This window comes from Scardinius erythrophthalmus (assembly GCF_964197995.2).
Source record: "Scardinius erythrophthalmus genome assembly, chromosome: 5".
Classification (NCBI taxonomy): Eukaryota; Metazoa; Chordata; class Actinopteri; order Cypriniformes; family Leuciscidae; genus Scardinius; species Scardinius erythrophthalmus.
The window spans coordinates 54,919,986-54,937,485 of record NC_138225.1 but is presented as its reverse complement, the minus strand read 5'-3'; the positions used below and the strand labels follow the sequence as shown (position 1 = coordinate 54,937,485).

The window sequence follows — 17,500 nt, the reverse complement described above, 5'->3', positions numbered from 1 at the left end:
CTCTCTCTCTCTCTCTCTCTCTCTCTCTCTCTCTCTCTCTCTCTCTCTCTCTCTCTCTCTCTCTCTCTCTCGCTCGCTCTCTCCATCGAAGTTTGCAAACAGAAAAACGAGAAGTGCATCTCTTCTTCCAGCTCATGCCCCGCCCACATTGCCAAACCGAGCCAGATGATTGGACTCCAGGTTTTGATTGACATGACAGATCAACATGAGCAGCTCCAGTGCGAGGCTTTAGTCATTTTTTACTGGGTACCATGGAGTTTTAACTTCCTTTAATTAATATATATATATATATATATATTAGTAATCATGCATATTTGCTTTATTATTATTATTAAAGAACACGTTTTATTCAATAAAAAGTTTAAACCCAAATTTGAGGACATTATTCAATCCACACGGTGAGCGTCTCTGCTGAACTCTTCTTCTCCTCTGCTCTCATGTGTTGTGGAACTGCAGAGATGATGATGATGTGTGTGTGTGTGGAGAAGCGCTTGCTCTCGCTCTGATATTCCTGTGTCTCGTGTGCAGATGTCGGAGAGGAACGGACTCGCTGATGTGGTCCACAAACCCTTCCTCTCCTGCTTTGAGTTCCAGGTGTTCGGTCTCGTCAGTCACAGCAATAAACAACCTTTCTGTCACAATCAGGGTCCAAAAGAGTTGCTTTATTGTAGATGTTGCTGTCTCACAGGGATCATGATTGAAATACGAAGTCTTGTTTTGCCAGATCTCCGTCACACTACGGCTGTACAGAACTATGACATCATCAGCACACATTCATGCATTCATTGGTCTTTGATATTGGAGCATTAATGCGACTCGTCCTTTTCTCTCTGGGTCAATTGTTGCACATTTGAAATGCCTTTTTAAATGATTTCTCCAGTGCTTATGGTTATTTCAGAGGGTCATTTGCTTCTTGATTGCTGAATATCTGTACAGACTCATTATTGCCCTTTGGCTTTTTTTTTAGACTTGTATTTAAAGGGCCAGTGATGGATTTACTCACTTTTATGTTTATTTTTAGGGTCTGTTTTTTTTTTTTTTTTTTTTTCTGCAGATATTTATCACTCAGTGTTGTTTATCCTATTAAATGTGTGACCATATTTGCCCTTTTATTGGAAAATGATCTCAACAAGAGAGAAATAAAGCAGATTGTGCTTTTTTCAAAGACGGATCGTTGTTTGTATTCCCATCAACCGTGTGCAGTTACTGAACTGAAATCCCAGCTTTTCACTGAATGAATGGCTTTTTTTTTAATTCTATATAATTTTATCTTTTCATATAGATAAGTCTATATGGCTTTTATAATTCTATATAATTCCAATGCAACTACTTATAGTAAAAATATATGTAGGTAAACATCTATGAACATTTTTTTATGGTGATGTTAACAAATACAATTTCATTGATTGAACGTGTTTTAACTGATTCACAGAAATTAATCAAACTTCCCAACTCTAGTTCTGTTTAATCAAGCAGATTCGTGAAGTAATGGAGTAAAAGGAAGCAAACTTCACTTATTTCATTAATCAGCGTTTTTTGAACGAATCTCTTGAATGAATGATTCAATGCCTCATAAAAACTTTGGACAAATCTTTTAAATTACTCACTCATAAAGATTTGTTTCATTATGGGATGAATCTGCGTTTTTTAAACGAATCTCTTGAATGAATGATTCAATGCCTCACTCATAAAGATTTGTTTGATTACTGAATGAATCTGTGTTTTTTTTATTAATATCTTGAATGATTCATTGACTCGGAAGCGGCGCTGCGCAGGTTTGAATCGAGATCGCGATCTTTAAACGATTAATTATGAAGCTGTATTCAGCAGCCATCTACCAAATCATTTCAGATCAAACAATAAATTTGATTGGTATTATAAACTTTATTTCGCACAAATAACGATTATAAAAAACTAGATTCAAGTTTGTTCCCGCCAAAGTTCAGTCGAGCAACGGCTGAGTGGAAGTTTCTCGATCTCGACACCGAACACTTAAAGGGACAGTTCACACAAAAATACCAGTTCTGTCACCATGATCTATCACACTGTTCCAAACCTGCGAGGTTTTCTGTTAAACACAAAGAAGATCCATCCATCCATCTTCTTCCGCTTATCCGGGGCCGGGTCACGGGGGCAGCAGTCTAAGCAGAGATCCCCAGACTTCCCTCTCCCTAGACACTTCCTCCAGCTCTTCTGGGGGGACCCCGAGGCGTTCCCAGGCCAGCCGGGAGACATAGTCCCTCCAGCGTGTCCTAGGTCTTCCCCGGGGTCTCCTCCCAGTGGGACATGCCCGGAACACCTTTCCGGGAAGGCGTCCAGGAGGCATCTGGAACAGAAGCCCGAGCCACCTCAACTGACCCCTCTCAATGTGGAGGAGCAGCGGCTCTACTCTGAGCTCCTCCCGAGTGACCAAGCTCCTCACCCTATCTCTAAGGGATCGCCCAGCCACCCTGCGGAGGAAGCTCATTTGGCCACCTGTATCCGGGATCTTGTCCTTTCGGTCATGACCCACAGCTCATGACCATAGGTGAGAGTAGGAACGTAGATTGACCGGTAAATCGAGAGCTTCGCCGCTTTCTTCACCACGACAGACCGGTACATCGACTGCATTACTGCAGAAGCTGCACTGATCCGGCTGTCAATCTCCCGTTCCATCCTTCCCTCACTCGTGAACAAGACCCCGGGATACTTGAACTCCTCCACTTGAGGCAGGAACTCTCCACCAACCTGAAGCGGGCAAGCCACCCTTTTCCGACTGAGAGCCATGGCCTCGGATTTGGAGGCGCTGATTCTCATCCCAGCCGCTTCACACTCGGCTGCAAACCGTCCCAGTGCATGCTGGAGGTCCTGGTTTGATGAGGCCAACACGACCACATCATCCGCAAAAAGCAGAGACGAAATCGTGTGGTCCCCAAACCTGACCCCCTCCGGCCCCTGGCTGCGCCAAGAAATTCTGTCCATAAAAATTATGAACAGAACCGACGACAAAGGGCAGCCCTGCCGGAGTCCAACATGCACCAGGAGCAAGTCTGACTTATTGCCGGCAATGCGAACCAAGCTCCTGCTCCGGTCGTACAGGGACCGGACAGCCCTTAGCAAAGGACCCCTGACCCCATACTCCCAGAACACCCTCCACAGGACGCCGCGAGGTACACAGTCGAATGCCTTCTCCAAATCCACAAAGCACATGTGGACTGGTTGGGCAAACTCCCATGAACCCTCCAGCACCCTGTAGAGCAGGGAACAACAACTGGCGGCCCGCGGGCCAAAACTGGCCCGCCAGCAATATTTTCTGGCCCGCCGGAACATTTTGGAAGTCCTAAATGCTGCACAAAACTCTTCCACTACTTGAGAAAAGCCGCAGTCGCGCGGCGATTTCACCAGCCGCATACTGTGTGAAACGCCCATAGGGAATAATGCGGCGCGGGATTACATTTTAAAGTATACCACCGGACGCGAGTAGCGCGTCAAATTCGCGCCTGCCGCGTCTAGTTACGCTTTACCACTTTGTGTTCATTCGCGCGTCAAAAGACGGTAGCGGTCAGAACTCTGGTGTACTTTGGACGGAGCGGGCGGTCTGACTAACAATAGCCCACTCCCGACATCTTTTGACAGCGTATCCACACTTCATTCTGACCGCCTGTAGGCTACACCTAGCTCTGATGGTTCTGATAGTTTGGTACTGAAACCATTGTCAGTCAACAACATTCTTTTTTTGCAAGGATGTTTGAAATAGTTCGGCAGAAAATAGCCTACTTCATTTGTCAGTAGGGCAATATGATTTTCGTTTATGTTGCTTAGAAATTTGAGTGATAGGCTTTGTCCTATTTAATTTGTTATTTATATTTCAAAAAAAAATTCTGTGGCATTTTTTTTTCTCTGCTGACAGTACAATGTTAAAATAGCCTAATATTTATATTGACACGAACACAATTTTTGTATAGCATTTATAATTATTATAGGCTACTTAATCTCCTTCTTTCCGAGACTTTCTTTTAGAGACATTTGAATGTGAGATTATGGAAACGAGATCTAAATTTTGCGGACCCGTCAGGTCGGGAACAACATCGAGTGTATTTTAAGCGGTTGCTGAATAGAACCGCGTGGGAGCGGGACGAAAAAAAAAAAAAAAACAGTCCCGCGCAGACCTCCTTAAGCCATAGGTGTGTATGTGTGTGTGTCCCGAATAAATAATAATAATAAAAAAGGAATAAAGTTCAAAAGTCGGACTTTATTAAAATGGCTGTAATCTGTTACCACAATAGTAACGTACTTGATCTGTTTAAAATGTGTTAAATAAAAAATTAAAAATCAAAATTAAAATTAGTCTAATCCAGTAATTATTTTTTTCTATTTTTGATCTGAGCACAATCAGAGAATCAGAAAACCCGTCATTATTCGTTTTTTCATTTTAGTTCAGGAATGGAAAAACAAGTCGTTTTTCATCTTTTTATTTTTGGTTTTAATTTGAAAAAACGATTGAACGAATGATCCACAGACTGTGACGACCCATCATATTCCGCGATCATAGGCCTATATAAGAGTATTTAATTTGTATCCATAGGCCTACTCTGTGTAGCTGGCCCGCCATCTACTGGCTAAAAAAAATATTAGCCCGCGGCCAAAGTTACTTGCCGACCCCTGCTGTAGAGGGTATAGAGCTGGTCCAGTGTTCCACGGCCTGGATGAAAACCACACTGTTCCTCCTGGATCCGAGGTTCTTCTATCGGCCGTGTTCTCCTCTCCAGTACCCTGGCATAGACTTTCCCAGGGAGGCTGAGGAGTGTGATCCCCCTATAGTTGGAGCACACCCTCTGGTCCCCCTTCTTAAAAAGAGGGACCATCACCCCGGTCTGCCAGCCCAAAGGCACTGTCCACGACCGTTACGCGATGCTGCAGAGGTGTGTCAGCCAAGACAGCCCCACAACATCCAGAGACTTGAGGTACTCCGGGCGGATCTCATCCACCCCCGGTGCCTTGCCACCGAGGAGTTTCTTGACTACCTCGGTGACTTCAGCTTGGGTGATGGACGAGTCCACCTCCGTGCCCTCAGCCTCTGCTTCCTCAATGGAAGACGTGACGGCGGGATTGAGGAGATCCTCAAAGTATTCCTTCCACCGTCCGGTGATATCCCCAGTCGAGGTCAACAGCTGCTCCACTGTAAACAGCGTTGGTAGGGCACTGCTTTCCTCTCCTGAGGCGCCGGATGGTTTGCCAGAATCTCTTCGAGGTCAACCGATAGTCCTTCTCCATGGCCTCACCGAACTCTTCCCAAGCCTGATTTTTTGCCTCCACAACCACCCGGGCTGCAGTCCGCTTGGCCCGTCGGTACCCATCAGCTGCCTCAGGAGTCCCACAAGCCAGCCAGGCCCGATAGGACTCCTTCTTCAGCTTGACGGCATCCCTTACTTCTGGTGTCCACCACCGGGTTCGGGGATTGCCGCCTCGACAGGCACCAGAGACCTTACGGCCACAGCTCCGAGTGGCCGCGTTGACAATGGAGGTGGAGAACATGGTCCACTCGGACTAAATATCTCCAGTCTCCCTCGGGATCTGGTCGAAGCTCTGCCGGAGGTGGGAGTTGAAGATCTCTCTGACAGGAGACTCTGCCAAACGTTCCCAGCAGACCCTCACAGTACGCTTGGGTCTGTCGAGTCTGTCCAGCTTCCTCCCCCGCCATCGGATCCAACTCACCACCAGGTGGTGATCAGTTGACAGCTCTGCCCCTCTCTTCGCCCGAGTGTCCAAAGAAGACATTTTTGAAAGAAAATACAAATACAACAAAGAAGATATTTTCAAGAATGTTTGTAACCAGACAGTATTTTTTCCCTACTGTAGTGAACTGAAAAAAATGAACTGAACTGAATCCAAAACTTTTTTTTTAGATCAAATCCCAGACCTAAGAAATAATGTTGGTTTTTATGGTCATCTTTGTTAGTGGCCGCTGCATTACACATGAGATTTACATTCTTACATTTGGAAGATGCTTTTATCCAGAGCAACACCAGACCACCATCACACATTGACGGCATTTTGTGTGTGTGTGTGTGTGTGTGTGTGTGTGTGTGTGTGTGTGTGTGTGTGTGTGTGTGTGTGTGTGTGTGTGTGTGTGTGTGTTGGTGGTGGTCTGGTGATGACGTGGCTCGGTGAGTGTATTCCGCGCAGTTTCCCCGTGAGCTCCAGATCTGCAGAAGAGAAGCAGAAGTGATCGATGAACAGTGAGTATCTGTATTCAACACCAGTGGACGAGGCGAGCTTTAGACTCGAGTTCGTGTGTGTGTGTGTGTGTTTAGTATATCTGTACATTTCTGAAAAGCATAACTTATACAGTCTCCTCTGATAACAGATCACTCTAAACTGTAATGTAGACTCATGCATTTTCTGTAAAGCTGCTTTGAAACGATTTGCATTGTGAAAAGCGCTATACAAATAAAGTGTGTGTGTGTGTGTGTGTGTGTGTGTGTGTGTGTGTGTGTGTGTCTGTGTGTGTCGGGCAGGTCTGATCTCGTTTTCGTGTGCGTTCGTGAATTCCTCATGATTCTTTAGTGTGATTTTAGTTTTCTTTGGCGAATCTTCATGTTTTGCGCTTGATTTCTTTGTTATGGATAGTTGGAAAAGTTTGATACGATTTTCACGCAGAAACTGCCAGAACATTTCACTAATAAGTACAAAGAAACGACAAGTAGCCTAACATGAAGGTTTAAAGTAGAATGACTTAAACTATTTCTTAAAACAAGGCTACTAATCTTTACAACTTCGAAATGTGTGTTTTCGCCGTGTGATGCTAACAGCTCGATGAGTGTTAAACACTGACAGGCTAACACTAACACACTGCTATTCAGAACAAAGGAATCACACTCATATTGTGCAGTTTTAACAGCAGTGTGTGATGTGGATGCATGAATAAAAAAATGTGACTTTAAAAAAATGTAATTGCATCTTTTTTATCTCAAACAGCAACATGGTGTCGGTCCAGATCCGGCCCACATCTGGTGTGCGTGGAATGCAAATGTTCCAGATGTGGGCCGGATCTGGACCGATACCATGTTGCTGTTTGAGATAAAAAGATATCTAATTTTTTTATGATTTCTAATTTTTGTTATTTTGTGGGAGAAACAAGCTCATGTGATGTAAGGTCATGTGTTATAGTTTACTCATTGGTCATATGACACATTTACAGTGCAAATGTGGCAGCAGTGATTGACAGAACCATGGAAACGGTGATGATGATGATGCTGCATACGTTATTTTGCAGTTGTGCAATGGTACGATTGGCAGCTGAAAGCATAATCAAACAAGCCAAATGACAGTGGTGTGTGTGTGTGTATGTGTGTGTCAGGAATGTCCAGCAGACACACTCCGAGGGCTGATGAAGGTCTGATGATGATGCAGGAGCTCGAGGACAGACTCCGGGAACACACGGATAAACTGGAGCACATCCGACTGTCCACCATGGAGCTGCGGGACACACTCTCAGGGGTGTGTGTGTGTGTGTGAGAGAGAGAGAGAGAGAGAGAGAGAGAGAGTGTGTGTGTGTGTGTGTGTTCCCCTCACAGAAGGACGAGGGTGATGTGCAGGAGTGCATCTCTGAGCGTGTGTGTGTGTTCCTCACAGAAGGACGAGGGTGATGTGCAGGAGTGTATCTCTGAGCGTGTGTGTGTGTTCCTCACAGAAGGACGAGGGTGATGTGCAGGAGTGTATCTCTGAGCGTGTGTGTGTGTGTTCCTCACAGAAGGACGAGGGTGATGTGCAGGAGTGTATCTCTGAGCGTGTGTGTGTGTGTTCCTCACAGAAGGACGAGGGTGATGTGCAGGAGTGTATCTCTGAGCGTGTGTGTGTGTTCCTCACAGAAGGACGAGGGTGATGTGCAGGAGTGTATCTCTGAGCGTGTGTGTGTGTGTTCCTCACAGAAGGACGAGGGTGATGTGCAGGAGTGTATCTCTGAGCGTGTGTGTGTGTGTTCCTCACAGAAGGACGAGGGTGATGTGCAGGAGTGTATCTCTGAGCGTGTGTGTGTGTGTTCCTCACAGAAGGACGAGGGTGATGTGCAGGAGTGTATCTCTGAGCGTGTGTGTGTGTTCCTCACAGAAGGACGAGGGTGATGTGCAGGAGTGTATCTCTGAGCGTGTGTGTGTGTGTTCCTCACAGAAGGACGAGGGTGATGTGCAGGAGTGTATCTCTGAGCGTGTGTGTGTGTGTTCCTCACAGAAGGACGAGGGTGATGTGCAGGAGTGTATCTCTGAGCGTGTGTGTGTGTGTTCCTCACAGAAGGACGAGGGTGATGTGCAGGAGTGTATCTCTGAGCGTGTGTGTGTGTGTTCCTCACAGAAGGACGAGGGTGATGTGCAGGAGTGTATCTCTGAGCGTGTGTGTGTGTTCCTCACAGAAGGACGAGGGTGATGTGCAGGAGTGTATCTCTGAGCGTGTGTGTGTGTGTTCCTCACAGAAGGACGAGGGTGATGTGCAGGAGTGTATCTCTGAGCGTGTGTGTGTGTGTTCCTCACAGAAGGACGAGGGTGATGTGCAGGAGTGTATCTCTGAGCGTGTGTGTGTGTGTTCCTCACAGAAGGACGAGGGTGATGTGCAGGAGTGTATCTCTGAGCGTGTGTGTGTGTGTTCCTCACAGAAGGACGAGGGTGATGTGCAGGAGTGTATCTCTGAGCGTGTGTGTGTGTTCCTCACAGAAGGACGAGGGTGATGTGCAGGAGTGTATCTCTGAGCGTGTGTGTGTGTGTGTGTTCCTCACAGAAGGACGAGGGTGATGTGCAGGAGTGTATCTCTGAGCGTGTGTGTGTGTGTTCCTCACAGAAGGACGAGGGTGATGTGCAGGAGTGTATCTCTGAGCGTGTGTGTGTGTGTTCCTCACAGAAGGACGAGGGTGATGTGCAGGAGTGTATCTCTGAGCGTGTGTGTGTGTGTTCCTCACAGAAGGACGAGGGTGATGTGCAGGAGTGTATCTCTGAGCGTGTGTGTGTGTTCCTCACAGAAGGACGAGGGTGATGTGCAGGAGTGTATCTCTGAGCGTGTGTGTGTGTGTTCCTCACAGAAGGACGAGGGTGATGTGCAGGAGTGTATCTCTGAGCGTGTGTGTGTGTGTTCCTCACAGAAGGACGAGGGTGATGTGCAGGAGTGTATCTCTGAGCGTGTGTGTGTGTGTTCCTCACAGAAGGACGAGGGTGATGTGCAGGAGTGTATCTCTGAGCGTGTGTGTGTGTGTTCCTCACAGAAGGACGAGGGTGATGTGCAGGAGTGTATCTCTGAGCGTGTGTGTGTGTGTTCCTCACAGAAGGACGAGGGTGATGTGCAGGAGTGTATCTCTGAGCGTGTGTGTGTGTGTTCCTCACAGAAGGACGAGGGTGATGTGCAGGAGTGTATCTCTGAGCGTGTGTGTGTGTGTTCCTCACAGAAGGACGAGGGTGATGTGCAGGAGTGTATCTCTGAGCGTGTGTGTGTGTGTTCCTCACAGAAGGACGAGGGTGATGTGCAGGAGTGTATCTCTGAGCGTGTGTGTGTGTGTTCCTCACAGAAGGACGAGGGTGATGTGCAGGAGTGTATCTCTGAGCGTGTGTGTGTGTTCCTCACAGAAGGACGAGGGTGATGTGCAGGAGTGTATCTCTGAGCGTGTGTGTGTGTGTTCCTCACAGAAGGACGAGGGTGATGTGCAGGAGTGTATCTCTGAGCGTGTGTGTGTGTGTTCCTCACAGAAGGACGAGGGTGATGTGCAGGAGTGTATCTCTGAGCGTGTGTGTGTGTGTTCCTCACAGAAGGACGAGGGTGATGTGCAGGAGTGTATCTCTGAGCGTGTGTGTGTGTGTTCCTCACAGAAGGACGAGGGTGATGTGCAGGAGTGTATCTCTGAGCGTGTGTGTGTGTGTTCCTCACAGAAGGACGAGGGTGATGTGCAGGAGTGTATCTCTGAGCGTGTGTGTGTGTGTTCCTCACAGAAGGACGAGGGTGATGTGCAGGAGTGTATCTCTGAGCGTGTGTGTGTGTGTTCCTCACAGAAGGACGAGGGTGATGTGCAGGAGTGTATCTCTGAGCGTGTGTGTGTGTGTTCCTCACAGAAGGACGAGGGTGATGTGCAGGAGTGTATCTCTGAGCGTGTGTGTGTGTGTGTGTTCCTCACAGAAGGACGAGGGTGATGTGCAGGAGTGTATCTCTGAGCGTGTGTGTGTGTGTTCCTCACAGAAGGACGAGGGTGATGTGCAGGAGTGTATCTCTGAGCGTGTGTGTGTGTGTGTGTTCCTCACAGAAGGACGAGGGTGATGTGCAGGAGTGTATCTCTGAGCGTGTGTGTGTGTGTTCCTCACAGAAGGACGAGGGTGATGTGCAGGAGTGTATCTCTGAGCGTGTGTGTGTGTGTGTGTTCCTCACAGAAGGACGAGGGTGATGTGCAGGAGTGTATCTCTGAGCGTGTGTGTGTGTGTTCCTCACAGAAGGACGAGGGTGATGTGCAGGAGTGTATCTCTGAGCGTGTGTGTGTGTGTTCCTCACAGAAGGACGAGGGTGATGTGCAGGAGTGTATCTCTGAGCGTGTGTGTGTGTGTTCCTCACAGAAGGACGAGGGTGATGTGCAGGAGTGTATCTCTGAGCGTGTGTGTGTGTGTTCCTCACAGAAGGACGAGGGTGATGTGCAGGAGTGTATCTCTGAGCGTGTGTGTGTGTGTGTGTTCCTCACAGAAGGACGAGGGTGATGTGCAGGAGTGTATCTCTGAGCGTGTGTGTGTGTGTTCCTCACAGAAGGACGAGGGTGATGTGCAGGAGTGTATCTCTGAGCGTGTGTGTGTGTGTTCCTCACAGAAGGACGAGGGTGATGTGCAGGAGTGTATCTCTGAGCGTGTGTGTGTGTGTTCCTCACAGAAGGACGAGGGTGATGTGCAGGAGTGTATCTCTGAGCGTGTGTGTGTGTTCCTCACAGAAGGACGAGGGTGATGTGCAGGAGTGTATCTCTGAGCGTGTGTGTGTGTTCCTCACAGAAGGACGAGGGTGATGTGCAGGAGTGTATCTCTGAGCGTGTGTGTGTGTGTTCCTCACAGAAGGACGAGGGTGATGTGCAGGAGTGTATCTCTGAGCGTGTGTGTGTGTGTTCCTCACAGAAGGACGAGGGTGATGTGCAGGAGTGTATCTCTGAGCGTGTGTGTGTGTTCCTCACAGAAGGACGAGGGTGATGTGCAGGAGTGTATCTCTGAGCGTGTGTGTGTGTGTTCCTCACAGAAGGACGAGGGTGATGTGCAGGAGTGTATCTCTGAGCGTGTGTGTGTGTGTTCCTCACAGAAGGACGAGGGTGATGTGCAGGAGTGTATCTCTGAGCGTGTGTGTGTGTGTTCCTCACAGAAGGACGAGGGTGATGTGCAGGAGTGTATCTCTGAGCGTGTGTGTGTGTTCCTCACAGAAGGACGAGGGTGATGTGCAGGAGTGTATCTCTGAGCGTGTGTGTGTGTGTTCCTCACAGAAGGACGAGGGTGATGTGCAGGAGTGTATCTCTGAGCGTGTGTGTGTGTGTTCCTCACAGAAGGACGAGGGTGATGTGCAGGAGTGTATCTCTGAGCGTGTGTGTGTGTGTTCCTCACAGAAGGACGAGGGTGATGTGCAGGAGTGTATCTCTGAGCGTGTGTGTGTGTGTTCCTCACAGAAGGACGAGGGTGATGTGCAGGAGTGTATCTCTGAGCGTGTGTGTGTGTGTTCCTCACAGAAGGACGAGGGTGATGTGCAGGAGTGTATCTCTGAGCGTGTGTGTGTGTGTTCCTCACAGAAGGACGAGGGTGATGTGCAGGAGTGTATCTCTGAGCGTGTGTGTGTGTGTTCCTCACAGAAGGACGAGGGTGATGTGCAGGAGTGTATCTCTGAGCGTGTGTGTGTGTTCCTCACAGAAGGACGAGGGTGATGTGCAGGAGTGTATCTCTGAGCGTGTGTGTGTGTGTTCCTCACAGAAGGACGAGGGTGATGTGCAGGAGTGTATCTCTGAGCGTGTGTGTGTGTGTTCCTCACAGAAGGACGAGGGTGATGTGCAGGAGTGTATCTCTGAGCGTGTGTGTGTGTGTTCCTCACAGAAGGACGAGGGTGATGTGCAGGAGTGTATCTCTGAGCGTGTGTGTGTGTGTTCCTCACAGAAGGACGAGGGTGATGTGCAGGAGTGTATCTCTGAGCGTGTGTGTGTGTGTTCCTCACAGAAGGACGAGGGTGATGTGCAGGAGTGTATCTCTGAGCGTGTGTGTGTGTGTTCCTCACAGAAGGACGAGGGTGATGTGCAGGAGTGTATCTCTGAGCGTGTGTGTGTGTGTTCCTCACAGAAGGACGAGGGTGATGTGCAGGAGTGTATCTCTGAGCGTGTGTGTGTGTTCCTCACAGAAGGACGAGGGTGATGTGCAGGAGTGTATCTCTGAGCGTGTGTGTGTGTGTTCCTCACAGAAGGACGAGGGTGATGTGCAGGAGTGTATCTCTGAGCGTGTGTGTGTGTGTTCCTCACAGAAGGACGAGGGTGATGTGCAGGAGTGTATCTCTGAGCGTGTGTGTGTGTGTTCCTCACAGAAGGACGAGGGTGATGTGCAGGAGTGTATCTCTGAGCGTGTGTGTGTGTGTTCCTCACAGAAGGACGAGGGTGATGTGCAGGAGTGTATCTCTGAGCGTGTGTGTGTGTGTTCCTCACAGAAGGACGAGGGTGATGTGCAGGAGTGTATCTCTGAGCGTGTGTGTGTGTGTTCCTCACAGAAGGACGAGGGTGATGTGCAGGAGTGTATCTCTGAGCGTGTGTGTGTGTGTTCCTCACAGAAGGACGAGGGTGATGTGCAGGAGTGTATCTCTGAGCGTGTGTGTGTGTGTTCCTCACAGAAGGACGAGGGTGATGTGCAGGAGTGTATCTCTGAGCGTGTGTGTGTGTTCCTCACAGAAGGACGAGGGTGATGTGCAGGAGTGTATCTCTGAGCGTGTGTGTGTGTGTTCCTCACAGAAGGACGAGGGTGATGTGCAGGAGTGTATCTCTGAGCGTGTGTGTGTGTGTTCCTCACAGAAGGACGAGGGTGATGTGCAGGAGTGTATCTCTGAGCGTGTGTGTGTGTTCCTCACAGAAGGACGAGGGTGATGTGCAGGAGTGTATCTCTGAGCGTGTGTGTGTGTGTTCCTCACAGAAGGACGAGGGTGATGTGCAGGAGTGTATCTCTGAGCGTGTGTGTGTGTGTTCCTCACAGAAGGACGAGGGTGATGTGCAGGAGTGTATCTCTGAGCGTGTGTGTGTGTGTTCCTCACAGAAGGACGAGGGTGATGTGCAGGAGTGTATCTCTGAGCGTGTGTGTGTGTGTTCCTCACAGAAGGACGAGGGTGATGTGCAGGAGTGTATCTCTGAGCGTGTGTGTGTGTTCCTCACAGAAGGACGAGGGTGATGTGCAGGAGTGTATCTCTGAGCGTGTGTGTGTGTGTTCCTCACAGAAGGACGAGGGTGATGTGCAGGAGTGTATCTCTGAGCGTGTGTGTGTGTTCCTCACAGAAGGACGAGGGTGATGTGCAGGAGTGTATCTCTGAGCGTGTGTGTGTGTGTTCCTCACAGAAGGACGAGGGTGATGTGCAGGAGTGTATCTCTGAGCGTGTGTGTGTGTGTTCCTCACAGAAGGACGAGGGTGATGTGCAGGAGTGTATCTCTGAGCGTGTGTGTGTGTTCCTCACAGAAGGACGAGGGTGATGTGCAGGAGTGTATCTCTGAGCGTGTGTGTGTGTGTTCCTCACAGAAGGACGAGGGTGATGTGCAGGAGTGTATCTCTGAGCGTGTGTGTGTGTGTTCCTCACAGAAGGACGAGGGTGATGTGCAGGAGTGTATCTCTGAGCGTGTGTGTGTGTGTTCCTCACAGAAGGACGAGGGTGATGTGCAGGAGTGTATCTCTGAGCGTGTGTGTGTGTGTTCCTCACAGAAGGACGAGGGTGATGTGCAGGAGTGTATCTCTGAGCGTGTGTGTGTGTTCCTCACAGAAGGACGAGGGTGATGTGCAGGAGTGTATCTCTGAGCGTGTGTGTGTGTGTTCCTCACAGAAGGACGAGGGTGATGTGCAGGAGTGTATCTCTGAGCGTGTGTGTGTGTTCCTCACAGAAGGACGAGGGTGATGTGCAGGAGTGTATCTCTGAGCGTGCGTGTGTGTGTTCCTCACAGAAGGACGAGGGTGATGTGCAGGAGTGCATCTCTGAGCGTGTGTGTGTGTTCCTCACAGAAGGACGAGGGTGATGTGCAGGAGTGTATCTCTGAGCGTGTGTGTGTGTGTTCCTCACAGAAGGACGAGGGTGATGTGCAGGAGTGTATCTCTGAGCGTGCGTGTGTGTGTTCCTCACAGAAGGACGAGGGTGATGTGCAGGAGTGTATCTCTGAGCGTGCGTGTGTGTGTTCCTCACAGAAGGACGAGGGTGATGTGCAGGAGTGTATCTCTGAGCGTGTGTGTGTGTTCCTCACAGAAGGACGAGGGTGATGTGCAGGAGTGTATCTCTGAGCGTGTGTGTGTGTGTTCCTCACAGAAGGACGAGGGTGATGTGCAGGAGTGTATCTCTGAGCGTGTGTGTGTGTGTTCCTCACAGAAGGACGAGGGTGATGTGCAGGAGTGTATCTCTGAGCGTGTGTGTGTGTGTTCCTCACAGAAGGACGAGGGTGATGTGCAGGAGTGTATCTCTGAGCGTGTGTGTGTGTGTGTGTTCCTCACAGAAGGACGAGGGTGATGTGCAGGAGTGTATCTCTGAGCGTGTGTGTGTGTGTGTGTTCCTCACAGAAGGACGAGGGTGATGTGCAGGAGTGTATCTCTGAGCGTGTGTGTGTGTGTTCCTCACAGAAGGACGAGGGTGATGTGCAGGAGTGTATCTCTGAGCGTGTGTGTGTGTGTTCCTCACAGAAGGACGAGGGTGATGTGCAGGAGTGTATCTCTGAGCACGTGTGTGTGTGTTCCTCACAGAAGGACGAGGGTGATGTGCAGGAGTGTATCTCTGAGCACGTGCAGTGGCTCGTTCAGCTGAGCGATCGCCTGGAGAATCTACAGATGAACACGTCTGTGTTTGTGCAGGTCTGCGACTCAAACTCTCCATCATATCACACCAGTGTCTTGTTTAGTTTTGTCTTGCTTTCCAGTACAAATATCTAAACGTTCTTACATCACGATAAATTTCTTTGAGAAGCAAAATTACATCATATTTATTATTGTTTTCTGACATATTTATTATTTTTTGAACAACAAAATATCTGCCGATGGGGTACGAAAAAAAATCTTGTTTTCCATTTGAATCAAGTTTAATATAAAATAAATACAACTCTAAAAGGCGTTGGCTGATCGGTCCTTTTGCTCACCTGTTCATAATCACATGGTTATCTATAGGGCGCAGCTGATTTGTTCACTGCTCAACCTTCAAGTACTTGGGTAGCATTAGCATTAGCGTCCCCAGCTCCACCTGTTCAGGTCTGCTCCGGGTAATTCATGTTCGCTGTATTGTACAGCAGTGTGTCGTGTGTGTATTGGCAGTATCAAGTCATGTACTTGCTCTCCATCAGATCTATTCCTCCAAAACCAAACACACAACATTGTCGTACGCATTTGTACAGAAAACAAGACAAAATATACTTTTATTTGAGAAGCAAAATTTGAAGAATCTATACATTTTTCATTTATTTTTTATTTCTGTTAAAGTCCCTTAAAACTCATCTTTGATCACCATAATGACATATTTAAAACTTTATTCCTTGAAAAAAATGTCTTTATGATGTAAAATATCTTGACTGTAATTCGACACCCTTGCCTCATTTAGTATGCGCGGTTCTATGAATATGCAAATGAGCCCCGCCTCCACTCACTCCCTCAGCTCAGAGATCCACTGGTTGATGATCACACGTTGATCTGATTGGTTACAAGGTAGTTTGTGACGTCAGAAACACCAGCGATTTCAAAGCGTGTTTTTGAGACTGTCTTTGGTTCACTGCAGTTTTAAGGAGGAAAAACTCAGCAATGGTGTCGACTTATGAAGTTACACATGATTTGTCTTAAAGCGTATTAAAAACACCACATAAACTACATTAAAAGCTGGATTTCCACCACAGGGGGACTTTGATATTTTAGGTCCTTTAGCAACTCCAGTAAATATATCTTGAGATTATTTGTACTGGGAAAACAAGACATCAATACTAAGAATGAAACTCGTTTTTTTTTCATTTGCGATTCATTTGTACGCACTTTTCACTCACATTCATCTCAACGGGAGCCGCTCGACTGGCGCAAGAGTGTTATTTTTTTATGATCAGGAATCAGCCAATCATCTGAGCTGTAAATATCATGTGACTTGTCTCAAATTGTAATTGCCACGATAATTTATGATTTTTGTTGTTATTCGCGCAGATGAATGCCAAACCCCGCAGTTTTAGAGGGAAACAGCAGGGGCTCCGAGGCTCCGCCCACTGGGGCCGCTCACATGTGACCGATGACGTCCAATCAGAATACGGCTGGTCTCCGGTGCGCACCCGACGCAACAGTGACGCTGCGTCTGAGATGTCGTGTGCGTGGTAGACTTGCACTCGTCTCATTATTACTCTTCGTTTACTTTCATCTGTACTTTTCCAGCCTAGAAAAGAAATTGGAGGTTTGGAGTGACATGACGACAGAATGATCATTGTAGTGTGAATTGTCCCTTTAAATTGTATAAAGGCTCATTCACATCAGGGACGATAATGATAACAATAAAGATATAGTTCTAAACATCATTCTAAATATAAAAGAATAGCAGAGTCCAACTATAGCGATAACGGCACAGAGAACCATATCGCTGGAATCACTCTTAGATCGGTTTTATTTTTCAGCTGATGAACCATAGAGACATCGGCAGCCAATCAGAAAGAGCGCAAACATTTTGAAAACATCGGCAGCCAATCAGAAAGAGCGCAAACATTTTAAAAACATCGGCAGCCAATCAGAAAGAGTGCAAACATTTTAAAAACATTGGCTGCCAATCAGAAAGAATGCAAACATCGGCAGCCAATCAGAAAGAACGCAAACATCGGCAGCTAATCAGAAAGAGCGCAAACATTTTAAAAACAATGGCTGCCAATCAGAAACAGCGCAAACATTTTAAAAACATCGGCAGCCAATCAGAAAGAGCGCAAACAATTTAAAAACATCGGCAGCCAATCAGAAAGAGCGCAAACATTTTAAAAACATCGGCAGCCAATCAGAAAGAGCGCAAACATTTTAAAAACATCGGCAGCCAATCAGAAAGAGCGCAAACATTTTATAAACATCGGCAGCCAATCAGAAAGAGCGCAAACATTTTAAAAACATCGGCAGCCAATCAGAAAGAACGCAAACATTTTGAGAACATCGGCAGCCAATCAGAAAGAGCGCAAACATTTTAAAAACATCGGCAGCCAATCAGAAAGAGCGCAAACATTTTATAAACATCGGCAGCCAATCAGAAAGAGCGCAAACATTTTATAAACATCTGCAGCCAATCAGAAAGAGCGCAAACATTTTAAAAACATCGGCAGCCAATCAGAAAG

General features: G+C 47.7%; 2 protein-coding genes across 3 annotated transcripts in view; both read left to right on the top strand.

The window, feature by feature from the left end:
• The window catches only part of prrc2b (proline-rich coiled-coil 2B), a 48,952-nt gene extending 47,249 nt beyond the window's left edge, over nt 1-1,703 (top strand). For both annotated transcript variants that reach the window (XM_081364643.1, XM_081364642.1), the window contains one exon: nt 1-1,703. This exon is cut by the window's left edge and continues 568 nt beyond it. The gene's annotated coding sequence lies outside the window, so the exon portion shown is untranslated.
• A 4,366-nt stretch (nt 1,704-6,069) lies between these two features.
• The window catches only part of LOC308691041 (uncharacterized protein), a 13,458-nt gene continuing 2,027 nt past the window's right edge, over nt 6,070-17,500 (top strand). The window contains exons 1-4 of the mRNA XM_081365895.1: nt 6,070-6,218; nt 7,340-7,479; nt 14,919-15,026; nt 16,347-17,500. The exon at nt 16,347-17,500 is cut by the window's right edge and continues 2,027 nt beyond it. Of these exons, the coding sequence (XP_081222021.1) occupies nt 6,212-6,218; nt 7,340-7,479; nt 14,919-15,026; nt 16,347-16,514 (423 nt within the window). The 5' untranslated portion in view covers nt 6,070-6,211 and the 3' untranslated portion in view covers nt 16,515-17,500. The remainder of the gene's footprint in view (nt 6,219-7,339; nt 7,480-14,918; nt 15,027-16,346) is intronic.